We start from the raw sequence: 18369 nt of genomic DNA, 5'->3' as shown, positions 1-18369 counted from the left end.
CGGCTCCTGCAGGGCTTTGAAACATTGTCATGCCAGGAAAAGGTATTTTGGTGTCAGTTTGGGACCATTGTTTGTCTGATATCAGCCACATTGATAACATCCACAGAAGAGAAGATATTCAGCTGTCTTGTGAACATTTCTAATGTATAATTAAGTACTATACTCTATTTTTAGATAAACTATTGATTTTAGATGCACTGTTGATAAAACTATTGATTTTAAAAACACTTTAATTAAAATTGTTTGTATTGTATCAATAGTTGTATGACTTTACTTTGTCTTTAGCTTATAAATTTGGCACTTTTAGTGTACATTTACTGTAAGATGGAATAAGATTTCTCATCAAAATTTGTAATTCAATGGGCTATTATTCACTAATTCCATGTGTTCGAGACCCTGCCCCTTTAATCACCAATGGTAAAGTGCCTTTATGGTCCTTTCGAGGTGCCCCTGGAACCATGAGCGTAGCTTGTGGGGGATCTAGGGGGCCTGGCCACCTTAGCATTTGAAAGATTTTACTTATCTTTTTTTTTTTAATTAGTAATATTTTCAACTCTAAATATGCAAATAATCTGGTTATTTTAATACATTTTAAATTGTTATTTTGTAAATTCAAACAAAACATTGAACACACTGTACTTTTATACCTCACCGCTTCGTTTTCATATCTGACAAAAATTTAATATAGCTCTACTGACTAAGGTCTGTTGGCTGTGTTGTTTTGACCTGTCACAAACAATGAAATATTCGATAAGTGGCTGGCTGGTTGTGCTATTCCTTCAGGTGCCGTTACGTTTACCTTTGCTTGTGAACATTAATCAGTCCTGGAAAAAGTTATAATATATGTTTCAAAATCTCTAAATTTGCAGATTTAAACTATACTGTAGATTGTGAATCTCACCGTTTTGTAAGTATTTTTTGGAGGGTTTTAAAGTGAGAGGCAGAATACTGCTAGATATAAAATCCCCATTTTATATCTAGCAGGACTATTCTGCCTATTTTTTGATGATGGTTCCAGTGCATCTTCTACAGATATGATATGGAGGAATGTGATTCATGAATGGTTTGTATACAGAATACAAATAGACTGATATTTTTCACTATTCCATAAGAAAACCTGATAACAGGGCCGGAGTGGGAGTCATTTTCAGCCCTGGAGTTTCATGCCTTAGAGCGGCCCACTTTAGTTCACGACTGACTATAGCTATTACAATAATGCAATTAAAACTTCAGTATACAAGTCTGCAATAGCGCACTGTTCTCTACAGAATTGTAATTCATTATATTTTTCATTATTTTAATGTCATACAAAAAAAAAAGTCATCGGCCTGAGTAAATTGTAAAATTATAAAATCGTGACTGCACAAGTAGTGTAGTAATTTAGGAGGTGAAAATACTGTGAAATTTGACACCTCATTTGACAACTCCACAAAGCACTAACGTTACAAGCGCGTCGATATGAACACTCGTTTAAGTGGCATAAACACTGGGAAATTTGACTGCATATCACATTTGTGAAATTATTGATAGTAGCTGATCAATCTCGGGGGTTGGGCTGGGTCCGCTAGGCTTGTCTCCGTGCTCGTGCTGGGTCTGGTACCGTTGCTCGTCTCTGTGCTCGTACTGGAGCTGGTTCGCTTACGTCGGTGCTCGTGCTGGGGCTGGTGTTGTGGATGCCGATTTTGGAAAGTTTTTGCTGGGATGGGCATTTAAAAAAATCTGATTATGAAAAAAAAATTAATCATGTTTATAAAGATAAACATGGGTTTATTATTATAGCCCACTTACAATTTACATTTCAGAGATTATTACAAATAAATTATTAAATACTAAAACGGAATAAATTTAAATGAACAAATGTAGCTTTGCATCTGCAACCATGTGAAAACAGGGGGTGCTGCAGTCCCCCCAGCACCCCTACTTCCCGCGTCCCAATCAGCGCAAGAGAAGGCTGGTATAGGCTATATAGTTGTCCCTCACCTCTGTCCCGTGACAGCTTCACAGCACCCCTCCGCCACCCCATCGCCTCACTTCTGGTTGTCTGGTGTCTGGTTCCTATCCCAGTAAAAAAGGGAGGAGTACTCTGGGTTCGGTACAAAATTCTGAGCTCGGAGCCCCCCCCCCCGAATAAGCATACTTCATTATATCTGATTTCATGTACGTGTGAACTCGTGAATGTCTCAATTTTAAAGTCAGCATGTAGTGCCTATGCAGCTTTTGTTATGTAACAGCTCACAATCTATTATAACCATGATGCTTTTGGGTAAAAATGTAAGATTGTTATATGAGATCGCGTTTGGAATGTTGTAATTCTGGACCATGACATCACATATACTGTAGGTGTGAGACATTTGAAGTTTCTTTAGACACTGACATTGAAGTCGCCTGAATGGCAGAAAAACAATCTCTACACAAAGTAAGGGGTGGGATGTATGACCAAAAAAAGAAAAGAAAAGAAAACAATATTCCACAGGTGTGGAGTATAAAAATGCAGTCTTTTACAGTAACTTCCTGACCAACGAGATCCTTGCAGCTGTGAGCTATATCTTCCTTTTATCCTTTTAATTTATTCATTTTAATTAATCAATTTTTAAAATTAATTCTGCATAGATATTTTGTTAAAACATGATTACCAATTGAAGAACACTAGAAAAGCTTTAAAACATAGTTGTAACTATCTTTTAGTTTTAACTTTGGTTTTATTGTACTGATACTTGCATTCAGACAGGAACAGGGATAGGATAATATGAAAGTAGAAGGTCACAGCTCAATTCAAACAAACAACTTTAACTTTTTAAATACAAAATGTGAGACTTTCTCTGTTTGCATTAGGTTGTCTTCAGACGACAGGCTTCTCTGAGTGAAAAATGCCTCCTCCTCATGTGCACCACGACAGGACAACTGAACATAATGAGGGTTCTCCTACCAATCCTGTTAGGTTCCTGGGTCAGGACTATCAGAAGCTGCTTCAGAAATCTCTCAGAAGAAATGAGCTGTACACAGATGAGTTGTTCCCTCCAAACAGCAGCTCTATTGGCACTCTAAATAAAGAAGCTGATCTGGACTATAAAAATGTCATATGGAAGAGACCAGCAGTGTGTAAACAATAATATTAAATAAACAATAATAAATTATGTGTCTTTCTCTTTATATCCTTGTTTTAAGGTGTTGAAAGAGCACTTTGATTATTCTTTCGAAACAGGAATTAGTGTCACCTGGTAAACCTTTCTTCACTGTTGATGGAATGTCCAGGTTTGATTACGAACAAGGGTCCAAATTAGGTAAGTTTGGGTTTACTTGAATGAAGTTTGACATGGGCCTTAACATGTAGTCGTCCTCATCTCACTTTCAAAGCAGCATCACACAACAACTAAAATAACCATATATAAACAATATGATAAAAGCATGCATAAATAATCACATACAGTATAATGTTAGATTTTGTTTCTTAAACTGCATATATGCATTAGTCAAGATCCTCAAGTTTGTATTTGTGTTTAGGAAACTGCTGGTTTTTGGCTTCAATTGGGGCTTTAACCTCGAAAGATAAGGAGACATCATTTATGACAAAAGATGTCATAAACCAAGTCATTCCAGCTGGTCAGACATTCAGCAACAATTATTCAGGGATATTTCACTTCAGGGTGAGTTTAATACCTATCTGATATTTGAATGTTTATGAATCTTTGAATGAATTTGATGATTAAACACAATTCCTCTTTTTAACCCTTACCCTTTTTCTTTATTGTCTTTGTGCAATTTATGTTATAGTTCTGGCGGTTTGGGAAATGGATTGATGTTGTCATTGATGATCTGCTTCCAACAAATGATGACAAGCTCATTTTTGTGGGTTCAAAAACATCTAATGAGTTTTGGCCTGCCTTACTGGAGAAAGCGTATGCAAAGTAGGTGCCAGTAGATGCTTTGAAGTAAAGATGGAATGAATTTACTTATTGTTTCTTGAGACAAGAAACAATAATGCTAGAGACTAGCATGGGCGTCCGAAACAAAAAAGAAAAAAAATTTGGGTGGGTCATCCCCCTAAAAACTTTTACTGGAGTAGATGCCATTTTCTGTATTCTGGTACCTTTTAATTAAACAATTGATTTAATAACCTAAAACGGTTACCATATACCTGGCAAGGCTTCCCAAATATTAAAGGTGGGGTATGTATTTTTTCAAAAACGCTTTAGATCTACACCGGACGTGACAGTTGTCGTTCCGTAACAGCTAAACAGCTAAAGTCTGTCTACACTGGACGCAAAAAAGCAACCGTTGAAAATCATTTGAAATTTGTGTCAACACGTCATAAATCGAACGCAGCAGCAGTTTTCTGTCGGGGATTTGTCGTGTCGTGTCGCGCTGCACCTCATCACTTATTATTATGAGTTCTATAGTATTTTGTCACGCCGCGCCGCTCGTGTCCGGTGTAGACACAGTGTAACATTGGTTTTGATTTGTTTCACAGAACTACTCGTTGTCTGGGTAAATATCAACATTGGCTACCAGAAATCACTTACCCCACCTTTAACACAGCAACAAAAGTCTAGAAAGTTGTTTTGAACAAACAACCTAGCAAAAATGTCAGATAACTGTTAGTGTTATAGCAACATAGTTTAAGTGTAACTGTAATTCAATGCTGCAACAAAGACTACATGATGCCTTTTAAAGCACCAGGTGAAAAAATGACGAACATTCACTTAAATAGCAGCTTGTTTAGTGACTGTATGTGAGCACACAGCCAGACCCACTTGAGCGGCAGATATGCTAAGATGCTTTGTCTACCTTGCTGTGTCGTGGGAGTGCAGAAGGTACGAGTAGTGAAAACACAGAATGGAGTTTAGTTTATATGGACCTAAACTCGTATGAGCCAAGTTGAATGGATTTGAGGAAGCAGCAGTGTGGAAGTCAAGGCTGTAGCTAGTTTAATTTATTAGGGCATTCCTCAAGTGGAATGGATTTGAAAATTGAACAGACATATGCGCTGAATTAGAGATGATAAAAAAGTGAGTGAGTCCAAGTTCATTGGTCTTAAAAAGTTGGTGGGCCTTGTCCCACCCACATACAATGGTTCCGACGCCCATGGTCTCTAGAATATAGATGTGTGAAACATATGCATGATCTTACCTTTGATTTGTCAATCTTAATAGATTTGTATGTTGTTGTGAGGAGGAAAGTGTCAAGTTACATCTATAAACATTGTCAGGGCACATTACTTCATATTCACTACATTACATCATGTCTGTGACATTGTAGCATTTAGACTGCACCATAAAGTTCTGGCTTTGCAGGGTGTGTGGATCTTATTCAGACCTAGATGGCGGATTCATGTCTGAGGCCCTGATAGACTTCACTGGTGGGGTGCACATGGAGTTTGTGTTGAATGAAGCTCCTGCTTATCTGTGGGACATTATGGATCGTGCAGCCAAGTCCCAAACCCTCATGGGCTGTGCTTCTTATCATGGGGTAAGACTCACACAAACCTGGATTCAATGCTTCATTGACAAATGCTGTTGGCATAAACCATTGATATAGAAATATATGTACTAAGGATTTACAGAAGTGTTTCTAAGGACTGAGAGTCATGGACCGATTCAGACAGGTGGAGTTTTACAAACAGTGAAAAGTCCTAGTGCTGTTGGCATTGAACATTGCTCGACCAGTCAGTTTCCAGGACCAGAGATGCTGTAACAGTAAAAAAATAAAATAAAATAAATCTTTCATCATTTATTCACCCTCGAGTCATTCAAAAATATAAGACTTCCATTCTTCAAAACACAAATGACAATATTTCACTTTTGTCCTTCCATTTAAACCAATGCAACCAAAATTTTCATGCTTTAAAAGGTAAAAAAAAGAAGGCATTGCAAAAGTAATTAATATGAATTGAGCAGTTTAACCCAAGTCCTCTGAAGAGACACAATCAAAACCGATTTAATTTAAGGGTTTTATTCACAAATAAACATTGATCTGCTGTGTACTGATATATAATGTTAACATTATATACATTATTGATATGTGTATTCTTGTTTGTTTTTGATTATATAAATAAGGGAACACGTGAAGCTGTGTCATCCAATGGCATAGTTGGGGGTCATGCTTACACTGTGACAGGTGTTTCCAAGGTAAGACCATGAAGTCTCCTTGCTAGAAAGAAACCAAATACCTTAAAGAGCAGTGAGAAATATTAATTTCAGACTTCTTTTTAGGCACTGCACTTTCTTTATGTTTTTTTTTTTTTTGGCTCATTATCAAATGCATTTAATTTTTCCATGCCTATGTACTTTTATACGTTTTTATTTTGTACATTTATGCCCCCTCTAAATTTTCTGTATTTTGTCTTAAAAAAAAATGTTTGAAACTGACAGAACCACTGTTGGTTTTGTTGAACAGGTGATGAGTGAAGGAAATCCAGTTCATCTGGTGAGAGTGTTAAACCCATGGGGAAATACAGAGTGGAAAGGAGACTGGAGTGACGAGTAAGTGTTGCTTTTATGAAATGAGTAACAGTTTCACAAGTTCTTCATTGCATCAGAATATGTGCATCTTAAATAATCACCTAATCTCTTTGTCCGATGACCTCAAATATGAAATATTATTTTGTTTGCATTTGCTGTATGATATAACAGGGCTGGTGTGATGCTGGTATGACACATCAAATATATTGTGGGTATAATGTACATAATGTTTTCAGATCAGCTTTGTGGAACACAGTGAGTAAGGAGGACCTCAAGTGCCGTGAAAAACTTGAAAATGGGGAGTTCTGGTCAGCATTAATGTTGTAATATATGACTCTCTATATACAAAGCACGAATCACATTTTGGAATCACTTTTACTTAGGAAAACTTATCTATACTGCAGGATGTCAATGAAAGATTTTACCAGAAACTTCGAAAGCCTGGATATCTGCTGTCTCTGTCCTGATTTTCTGGACAGATCCTCTGGATGCCACTGGAAGTCACAACGCAATTGGGGCCAATGGATTGCTGGGACTACAGCTGGTGGTTCCATGGACAATATGGGTACATGTGTATAATATAAGTTTTTTGATATAGTATTTATATTTATATCTAGTAATATATAGGCTTCTATATGTTATAAATGAAAGAGATATATAAATAGTGGTTTCAATAATGACACTCCTTATAAAAACAATGGGGAAGTATAGAAAGTCAGATATAACGAAATAAGAACTTTCCCCACTTTATAGACTTTAAAGTTGATTTCATCTGTGACCTTCTAACTTCCAAAGGCCCTCTTACTGAGCATACATTTCCACCATACAAAGAATGCAGATGATTATTGTTAAAGGTGCAGTAAGCGATTTCTGAGAAATGCTGTTGATACCCTCATGGGCTGTGCTTCTTATCATGGGGTAAGACTCACACAAACCTGGATTCAATGCTTCATTGACAAATGCTGTTGGCATAAACCATTGATATAGAAATATATGTACTAAGGATTTACAGAAGTGTTTCTAAGGACTGAGAGTCATGGACCGATTCAGACAGGTGGAGTTTTACAAACAGTGAAAAGTCCTAGTGCTGTTGGCATTGAACATTGCTCGACCAGTCAGTTTCCAGGACCAGAGATGCTGTAACAGTAAAAAAAATAAATAAAAGAAATCTTTCATCATTTATTCACCCTCGAGTCATTCAAAAATATAAGACTTCCATTCTTCAAAACACAAATGACAATATTTCACTTTTGTCCTTCCATTTAAACCAATGCAACCAAAATTTTCATGCTTTAAAAGGTAAAAAAAAGAAGGCATTGCAAAAGTAATTAATATGAATTGAGCAGTTTAACCCAAGTCCTCTGAAGAGACACAATCAAAACCGATTTAATTTAAGGGTTTTATTCACAAATAAGCATTGATCTGCTGTGTACTGATATATAATGTTAACATTATATACATTATTGATATGTGTATTCTTGTTTGTTTTTGATTATATAAATAAGGGAACACGTGAAGCTGTGTCATCCAATGGCATAGTTGGGGGTCATGCTTACACTGTGACAGGTGTTTCCAAGGTAAGACCATGAAGTCTCCTTGCTAGAAAGAAACCAAATACCTTAAAGAGCAGTGAGAAATATTAATTTCAGACTTCTTTTTAGGCACTGCACTTTCTTTATGTTTTTTTTTTTTGGCTCATTATCAAATGCATTTAATTTTTCCATGCCTATGTACTTTTATACGTTTTTATTTTGTACATTTATGCCCCCTCTAAATTTTCTGTATTTTGTCTTAAAAAAAAATGTTTGAAACTGACAGAACCACTGTTGGTTTTGTTGAACAGGTGATGAGTGAAGGAAATCCAGTTCATCTGGTGAGAGTGTTAAACCCATGGGGAAATACAGAGTGGAAAGGAGACTGGAGTGACGAGTAAGTGTTGCTTTTATGAAATGAGTAACAGTTTCACAAGTTCTTCATTGCATCAGAATATGTGCATCTTAAATAATCACCTAATCTCTTTGTCCGATGACCTCAAATATGAAATATTATTTTGTTTGCATTTGCTGTATGATATAACAGGGCTGGTGTGATGCTGGTATGACACATCAAATATATTGTGGGTATAATGTACATAATGTTTTCAGATCAGCTTTGTGGAACACAGTGAGTAAGGAGGACCTCAAGTGCCGTGAAAAACTTGAAAATGGGGAGTTCTGGTCAGCATTAATGTTGTAATATATGACTCTCTATATACAAAGCACGAATCACATTTTGGAATCACTTTTACTTAGGAAAACTTATCTATACTGCAGGATGTCAATGAAAGATTTTACCAGAAACTTCGAAAGCCTGGATATCTGCTGTCTCTGTCCTGATTTTCTGGACAGATCCTCTGGATGCCACTGGAAGTCACAACGCAATTTTGGCCAATGGATTGCTGGGACTACAGCTGGTGGTTCCATGGACAATATGGGTACATGTGTATAATATAAGTTTTTTGATATAGTATTTATATTTATATCTAGTAATATATAGGCTTCTATATGTTATAAATGAAAGAGATATATAAATAGTGGTTTCAATAATGACACTCCTTATAAAAACAATGGGGAAGTATAGAAAGTCAGATATAACGAAATAAGAACTTTCCCCACTTTATAGACTTTAAAGTTGATTTCATCTGTGACCTTCTAACTTCCAAAGGCCCTCTTACTGAGCATACATTTCCACCATACAAAGAATGCAGATGATTATTGTTAAAGGTGCAGTAAGCGATTTCTGAGAAATGCTGTTGATATTTGAAATCACCAAAACAAACACGCCCCTACCCAAAAGAATCACACCCCTATCTTGCCTCCGCCCCCAAATGTCTGAACATGCTATTCAACACAGGCACCTCCCCCATCACTACTGGACACGCCCCTTACTGGTGATTGGCTACAAGTGTGTTTTGGTGCTCGGTCCGATCCACTTTCAACAGCGTTTCTCAGAAATCGCTTACTGCACCTTTAACATCCCACCTGGGTTTGATTTCTAAAAGACTTATGCAGAAGTCTAACACTTTTGCTGTGTTTTAGAGACTTTCTGGAAAAACCCTCAGTTTCGGGTGAGGATTGAGGAGCTTAGTGAGGACTGTACTCATGAGGAGGGTGCTGAAAACATACTCGTGTCTCTCATGCAGAATCATGAGAAGAGAAACAGAAGTAGCCAAAATAACTTCATGATTGGATTCTATGTTTTTAAGGTCAGTATTGACAGATGTAGTTCTGCAGGTTTTGCATTTCAGAGAGAATGAGGAGTGTTGTAACACTTTTTTTCAACATCTATAACTTGTTTTACTTGTTTGTATTTATTGTGTTTGATATGCTCGTAATTTGTCTGCTATAAATTAGTTGAGAAAACGGCAATATATTCCTAAAATGTATAAGTGAATGAGAAGTAAAAGGAGAAATAATACTTTTCTAGATGCTATTCTATCAAACTTTTTTGTACTTCTACAGATACCATTATAAGTAAACTCACAAATACTATAGTCAGATATTGACAGTACAATATTGACTCATCTAATTCTTCTTTAGGTGAGAGGTGAGAGTAGGAAGTTCTCAGCTGAGTTCTTCAATGACAAAAGACCTGTGGAAATGAAGTCTTTCCGAAACTTGAGAGAGGTGATGGGATTCTTCTGGCTGGAGCCAGGAGAGTATCTGATTGTACCGTGCACAGAGAAACCTGGTGAAACTGCCTCCTTCATCCTATTTTCTCAAAGCATGAGACACACTTTGAGTAAGTTGTGGTGAAGGCAAAAGATTGCTGTTAATTTCACACTGGTCATTAAGCTTAGCTAGACAGCTCTGTGGATAGTCAAAGTTCATCATTCAAGCTCAGCATAGTCGCCAAATGGCATTATTTTTTATGGGTACACTAAAATATCCTGTTAACGGCTTATTTTAATAATTTATAAATATATGTACAGTATTCAGTAATTCATATTCTGAGGTTTGTCTGTTAGCTTCTGTCATCTAAAGTTCTTCTCTTTCCATCAGATACATTGAAGAGGCTGCAGGACAATGAAAATGATCGCTGATGTAAGTGAAGCCTTTCACACAAAATGGCTTCTTGGAGAAATAAGTCAACTTTTGCCTTTTATTTTATAGCTTTTCCTTAGTTCTTTCATGCTCAGTTCAGAATGAGTATTTAGTTTTATCCTGTTATTCTTTTTCCTCCAAAGAAATCAGTTTGTATTATCTCTATTTGTGAATACTGTTGACAGCTCTCGAACTAAATCTAATGTATTCTATGTTTGGTGGTTGATTTACTGTATAGCTACATTTTCCTCAGAAACTGATTTGTTATTTGGTGTACTATTACTTGGCAATAAATATATTAATTTTATGTCGTTTTATTTATTCGTATTCATCTATTTTAACATTTCTAACATACCACATCAAGGTCAAACAAAATCATATAGCCTATTGATACCTAAGGGTATGTTTACATGCATACTTCGTAAGAATAGATTATACACTTTTTGCAGAGAAAAGAAAGAATACAGGCAACTAATTAATTAAGCACTGTTGACACTTTGGACTTCCCTATAAGGGAGAGAGCTCTAGACAAAAAACTGTTTCTTACATGTAACACAAACTAAACAAGTTTAAAGTTTTATTTTTATTTATTTATTTATATAGCCTATAAAAAGTCAGGAAAATGCACTATTTAAAAATAGGTCGCAGTGGGTCCCACTCACTCTATTAGTGATGGTCCTGTTTCAATAAATGCCAGGACTGAGCGCTTTTATCCTGCATATCCTTCCTGGACCTGGACACAGCTAGTATTTCACCTGCATCATCAAATTCCTCCTCATTTGTGTTGAGTCAAGACAGTGGTCTTCTCCATTTTATTACATTTTCTTATGTGGAAGAAGCACAACATGCAATATCGTCCAAATCATATCCAAACACACGGAAATGGAATCTGTTTTAACGGCACTCAACTGAAAAATACCTGTGCCTCAAAAACCTGGTGATGAGTGCATAATTTTGTATAATTAGCAAAAAATAGCTAGTTAGGCAGTTATCCATCTAAAGTAGGCTGTACAGAGCAAATGAAAAGACGACATATATCAACTAGTTTTTATTTTTTGTATGGTTTATGAGCTTATAACATGTATACAATAAATGTTTTGTTTTGTGTTGCATTATTTTCTTTCTTTTTATCTATTTTTAGTAAATTATTTCATCACCCTCCTCTCCAAAAAATCTGTGTTTTTGATACGTAATAATATTTAGAAGTGTTGCTTTTTAGTGACGTCATTCTCGTCGTAATCACCATCCAAATGAACTGACCCGTCCTGCGCCTGGTGCAGTCCGGTCCGCTCCGCTCTCAGCCGGTCAGTCAGCGCTCCCCCGGTCCTCAAAGACAGGTATGTTTTACAGCGCTGCGGAAGAGAGTAAGTATTGAGACATATAAAGTGAACGTTTCAGTATTAGTTGCGGGAGTGTTTTAATTCTAGAATGTCAATGTGTTTTATTGTCGTTAGCTTTATGAATTTTCGGAGTTGAACATAACGAGCGGTGTATTTTTTTTTCCGTTTAGTGTTGTCGCGTCATGCCCATTTAGTTTTTCCCATTGGGTTTTTGAGCTAAGTGGAGTTTGAACCTTAAACAACAACAAACAAGAATATTTTTACGTTTGATAATCAAATTCCTTGATTATAGAGTAGGTAAATAGTCTATTATCATGCTACAAATTTGTCACCTATTTGTATAATTCACTGTTTTGATACAAAACATTATTTCTGTGATTTGTGCAGAACCGACATGTTTTATTTCAATGCAGGAGTGTACATCTAAAGTTTTACAAAAGATTAATTTGTCAACACAAGTCCAAGTAATACCTTTAGCATATACCTAGATACACTGTAAAAAAAATTCCGTAAAATTTACGGTAAAAAACCGGCAGCTGTGGTTGCCAGAATTTTACCGTAAAAAATACGGTAGCAACGTTTTAGGTTTTACGGTTTTAACTTAAATTTACAGTTAAATACCATAATTTCATTAACTGATATAATGTTAATATACCAACCTATTGAAGTACTGAAATCTGGTTTGTACCTTTGTAATAAACTGATAACCACCAAAAGCAGGTGGTGATGAGAAAGTCACATGATGAACCAAAGCCCATCACAAGCAGCTTTTAAATAATAACATATATAGAAGGTGCACAGTGTCATTCACACAAACGCTAAACACCATCATGGTAACACACATAAAACTGAAATAATGCAATAAACATTAATTTAACAACATTAGGTGTAACACACAACCCTAATATACAAAACTGATAAGAAAAAACTAAGAAGAAACATAGTTATTTCAACAAAAAAACATCATATTTGAAATGTAACGCAGGGAATTCTGGGAATGTCAATTTACGGTTATTCACCGTAAATTATATGGTCTTTTTCACTTCCAAAAACGGTTAAATTCACGGTAATTTTTTACAGTGTACTTATAATATATGGCGCAATTCCCGGGAGATGCTGCCCCATCACCTTTTAAACTACCTCTTTTGTTTTACTCATTTCACTCAATTTCTGTCAGCGATCATGTCGTGTGTTCCGTATTTTCACGTCTGTTCAAAGTAACTGTCAAATTAAATTTTTACATTAAATTTTTAACCCAAAAGTTGGGTTAGTCCATATTTGACCCAAAGTCGGGTTGAAACAACCCAGCATTTTTTAGAGTGTACCATTTGGCATATACGTGTTATATTTATCATTGATTTTAAATGAACCATGGAACACTAGTTGTGCATCATAGATGTGTTTTATCAATCACCGCCCAACACTCTATATAGCCAGAGTTGCACCCCTGAAAGGTCTACATTTAAATGTCTTAAGAAAATGCCCTTTACTCAGCCATGCATGAGTACAGGAGCTCAGTGCACTGTCAGGGAATTTGCATTTTTTCTCAAGGACTACAGAGAACAAGCTAATGCTGTGTAATAGTGATAGTACAGGCACTAATAACTTACATGATTTTGTTTTTTGGTAAAACACAGGCCACACAACCTCAAGGTCTCTTTATTTGTTACTTTTTTAATATTCTGTTTGGCACACTGTAACATCATTTTTATCAGAGAAGTCCCTCAACATCAGTGGGCTTTCTAAAGGCATGCCAGATTAATCACATTGGCATTTGGGCATGTGCCCAGAGGCACCATGCCAAGGGGGGCCACCATGCAAGGCTTCACAAATATTTTCAAATAGAACGCCTTCCCTGGTTACACAGTGCTTAACCAGAAGTTTCCACGTCTGTGAAATGGTGTGTCCTGACTCCTGGGGCACCGCAATAACCAGCCTGCTGCCATGTTACTTTTAGATAAAGATTATGAATTAAGCAAACTTGCAGTGATTTTCTTATTATTATCAATGAAAACAGTTGTGCTGCTTGGTATTTTTGGGGAAACTGTGATACATTTTTTTTTTCAGGAAGAAAGGAAGTGTCAGTCAATTAAGTATTTGATTAGGGTATATGCATCATCTGAGGAAGATAAATAGCTCATTTTGGTTCCCAAACTTCTTGTCTCCAACTCTTTCCCCCTTACCTTGATCTCAGCCATCCTAACCTAAGAATCAGACATTTTGGCATTAAGAGAAGGATGGAATAACTAAAAAGAGATTCTTGATTCCAGCCCCAATTGAAACAAATCCTGCAGTTCTACTAAGTGTGATGTGAAAGTGTTGATCATGTCGTCTTCAGTTTTAGGTCAAGGTGCATGTCTCAAGAGATTCAGGGAAATGGTGAACAGACAAGAACTTTAATTTGACCTTTTTTAGGCAGTGAATTCACACTGAGTGCAAAAGGCAAACCTTGTTGGCAAAGGCTATTTCAGCTAACTCCATACACTTTTCTTTCATTTCTCACGTTTTTATAGTAATATTGTAGTATTGCAAGTACTGTAATATGCTATTTGTACTATTAATATCATCTGTCATTATTTATGCTTAGTGTAAACACGATATTATTTGTTGCTATTTAATGCATACCGTTATTTACACTCCTTTATTATTTTTGAAAATGTGTTGATAAGATTTTGAAGAAAGCAGTTTGTTGGAACTTCAGATCATTGATTCTTTCTGATGAACTACTACCACAAGATATACATGTGTTTATTTGTCAATACATTCTGCTAAAATATAGATGTTAATTTTGCTAAAGGATATATTATTTTTTATTATGTCGGCATATTCCCATGTCTCACTGGCTGTAGTTCAAGTCAGCTCAAACAGACAAACACAAAGCCCTTTTGATTCCCTCCCTTACAATAAGAGACTCAAAAGTGCTTTGTGTTTGTCTTTGGATCAGCTTTTGTGCACATTGTGGAGACCGAAATTTGCCAAGTCATTCAGTGGCTGTATAAAACCTATTGAAGTATAGTTTAGAGTCTATTACATAAAGCCTACTAATTTTGATAATAATTTCTAAGTTGGAGACTCTAACCCTAATTAATTATTGTTGTACAGAGCAGAGGTTCTCAGCTCTGGCCCTTGAGATCTATTTTCTTACAGAGATTAGCTCCAACCTTGATCAAACTCACCTGCCTGTAACTTTCTAGTAATCCTGAACCTGATTAGCTTGTTAATGTGTGTTTGATTAGGATTGGAACTAAACTCTGCAAGAAAAGTGGACCTCGAGGGCCAGAGTTGAGAACCCCCGGCACAGAGTATACTGACAACTTATTAGATAATGTTTTTTATATATTAAAGATGCTGTCAGAGAAAACCCCTTGAATGTGATTTGGTGATTGTAAAGAGGAAGAACAATGTTGGGGATTTGATTTGATTTGATTTGATGTGATGTATGCAATAAAAAAAAAAAAAAATCTGTGGTATGGAAATTGACTTAGATATCCGATTGGACTAGTGCCAAGGTTGCCGATCAGCTGGGGTTGGGCTTTGCCCCTTTTTTAGGTTCAGGTGGAATGCAAATGGTAGAGCATCTGAGCTGAAAAGTCAAATGTGGAATTAGGGAATCAAGAACCTCTGTGAACTTCTGATTTTGTTGTGTCAGAGAGAAATTGTGATGAGAGGTTTTAGAAAATTACATGAAAGAGACAAGCCTTTGGCCAACTGTGGTGGAGATACATTGCTCCTCCCTTTCCCCCTTACCTTGATCTCAGCCATCCTAACCTAAGAATCAGACATTTTGGCAATAAGAGAAGGATGGAATAACTAAAAAGAGATTCTTGATTCCAGCCCCAATTGAAACAAATCCTGCAGTTCTACTAAGTCTGATGTGAAAGTGTTGATCATGTCGTCTTCAGTTTTAGGTTTTAAGGTGCATGTCTCAAGAGATTCAGGGAAATGGTGAACAGACAAGAACTTTAATTTGACCTTTTTTAGGCAGTGAATTCACACTGAGTGCAAAAGGCAAACCTTGTTGGCAAAGGCTATTTCAGCTAACTCCATACACTTTTCTTTCATTTCTCACGTTTTTATAGTAATATTGTAGTATTGCAAGTACTGTAATATGCTATTTGTACTATTAATATCATCTGTCATTATTTATGCTTAGTGTAAACACGATATTATTTGTTGCTATTTAATGCATACCGTTATTTACACTCCTTTATTATTTTTGAAAATGTGTTGATAAGATTTTGAAGAAAGCAGTTTGTTGGAACTTCAGATCATTGATTCTTTCTGATGAACTACTACCACAAGATATACATGTGTTTATTTGTCAATACATTCTGCTAAAATATAGATGTTAATTTTGCTAAAGGATATATTATTTTTTATTATGTCGGCATATTCCCATGTCTCACTGGCTGTAGTTCAAGTCAGCTCAAACAGACAAACACAAAGCCCTTTTGATTCCCTCCCTTACAATAAGAGACTCAAAAGTGCTTTGTGTTTGTCTTTGGATCAGCTTTTGTGCACATTGTGGAGACCGAAATTTGCCAAGTCATTCAGTGGCTGTATAAAACCTATTGAAGTATAGTTTAGAGTCTATTACATAAAGCCTACTAATTTTGATAATAATTTCTAAGTTGGAGACTCTAACCCTAATTAATTATTGTTGTACAGAGCAGAGGTTCTCAGCTCTGGCCCTTGAGATCTATTTTCTTACAGAGATTAGCTCCAACCTTGATCAAACTCACCTGCCTGTAACTTTCTAGTAATCCTGAACCTGATTAGCTTGTTAATGTGTGTTTGATTAGGATTGGAACTAAACTCTGCAAGAAAAGTGGACCTCGAGGGCCAGAGTTGAGAACCCCCGGCACAGAGTATACTGACAACTTATTAGATAATGTTTTTTATATATTAAAGATGCTGTCAGAGAAAACCCCTTGAATGTGATTTGGTGATTGTAAAGAGGAAGAACAATGTTGGGGATTTGATTTGATTTGATTTGATGTGATGTATGCAATAAAAAAAAAAAAAAATCTGTGGTATGGAAATTGACTTAGATATCCGATTGGACTAGTGCCAAGGTTGCCGATCAGCTGGGGTTGGGCTTTGCCCCTTTTTTAGGTTCAGGTGGAATGCAAATGGTAGAGCATCTGAGCTGAAAAGTCAAATGTGGAATTAGGGAATCAAGAACCTCTGTGAACTTCTGATTTTGTTGTGTCAGAGAGAAATTGTGATGAGAGGTTTTAGAAAATTACATGAAAGAGACAAGCCTTTGGCCAACTGTGGTGGAGATACATTGCTCCTCCTTGGATGATCACGCAGTGAATGTGTAATTTAAAGGGGACATACACAGTTTCTGCCAATCTCATATTAATTTTGAGTACCTAGAGTAGTATTGCATCCTTCATATCTCCGAAGAGTCTTTAGTTTTATCAGATTTATAAAAGATAGATAAAGCTTTACGCTTCTCTCCAAAAACAGTCAAGCTCCTTGAGGCGTGCCGTGGGCGGAGCTAAAGAGTAACGAGCACGCGAAGCTATTAGGTGTGTTCAACTTGAAGCGGCGCTGCACAGATCGATCAGTGTATGACATCAAAGGACCGTGAGAGCTATAGAGAGCAGATGGCTCTGCATGCTTTTGAATCGCACTCGCGATACTTTGATGTCAAACACCAGTCTATCTGAGCAGTGCCGCTTCAAGTCGAACACACCTTTTGCATAGTGATCATCTGTAAGCTGTGACGACATAAATAAAACAGGAACAAAAACTTTATTGACTTAAATTTATTTAATTTGTTTATAAAACATACGTGATCAAAATGCCGGGAACAAACAAACACTTGCACAACTCCATTGCTGCCCCGGAGAAACAAACTGTATCCACTGATCCCTTAACGCTGGGTTCTTTGGGAAGCTGGACAAGGTTATCTTCCTCTCACAAACAAAAACACACTTCTTTGGTGACATTTTTGATTTTGTGGTCTAAAAACAAAACGACAAATCCTTCTCAAGCAAGTCCTGTGCAGCACTGCCGACGACTTCCGTAAACCGAATAAAGCACGTTGACACTGTTGCCAACTTCTATCAATGGAAAGTAGCTAAAGCCCGCTTGAAAAGTCGCTAGATGATGTCATACGCTAATTAGAATATTCACAATATCATTGCGTCGTATTGCCTTTTACAAGACCTCGCGCTCGTGTGTACCAGCAAGTCTCAGAAAGTAAATAAGGTTCGTCCAAGAAGTCACTAGATTTGTCGCTAGGCGCTTTCTTGGAAAAAAGTCGCTAAAGGGGTCTGAAATGTCACTAAATTGGCAACACTGCACGTTGATTGGCGTGCTCTTGCTTTCGCTCTGTTTGATGTGTGTGTGCTTTCTTCCGGGAGAAGTGCCCATACAAGGAATTATGATGTCATACAGGGCCATACTTGAAAAAAAAAAACTTTCTGAGACTTGTACGAAGGAGTGTATTTGGCACAGAAATACTCTGTCATACGC

The 18369-nt window shown here is 36.6% G+C and overlaps 2 protein-coding genes across 3 annotated transcripts in view; both read left to right on the top strand.

Moving 5' to 3' along the window:
* The first annotated feature begins 2867 nt into the window (after positions 1–2867).
* On the top strand, positions 2868–10526 carry LOC107662628 (calpain-1 catalytic subunit-like). Its single transcript, XM_016452711.1, has 12 exons — positions 2868–3095; positions 3203–3281; positions 3502–3644; positions 3772–3905; positions 5292–5466; positions 6054–6125; positions 6394–6479; positions 6695–6766; positions 8771–8931; positions 9536–9702; positions 10037–10155; positions 10499–10526. The coding sequence occupies exons 1-12, from the start codon at positions 2868–2870 to the stop codon at positions 10524–10526; spliced, it is 1464 nt and encodes a 487-aa protein (XP_016308197.1).
* Positions 10527–11816: 1290 nt separating this feature from the next.
* Positions 11817–18369, top strand: part of LOC107662605 (calpain-2 catalytic subunit-like) — an 18816-nt gene continuing 12263 nt past the window's right edge. The window contains exon 1 of one of the 2 annotated variants that reach the window (XM_016452684.1): positions 11817–11877. The gene's annotated coding sequence lies outside the window, so the exon portion shown is untranslated. Of the gene's footprint in view, positions 11905–18369 lie in introns of both variants that reach the window. The other variant, XM_016452686.1, reaches the window with a different exon arrangement.

Source organism: Sinocyclocheilus anshuiensis, unplaced genomic scaffold (genome assembly GCF_001515605.1).
Source record: "Sinocyclocheilus anshuiensis isolate Anshui unplaced genomic scaffold, SAMN03320099.WGS_v1.1 scaffold715, whole genome shotgun sequence".
In the NCBI taxonomy this organism is placed as follows: domain Eukaryota; kingdom Metazoa; phylum Chordata; class Actinopteri; order Cypriniformes; family Cyprinidae; genus Sinocyclocheilus; species Sinocyclocheilus anshuiensis.
This window is presented reverse-complemented; position numbering and strand designations above follow the sequence as displayed.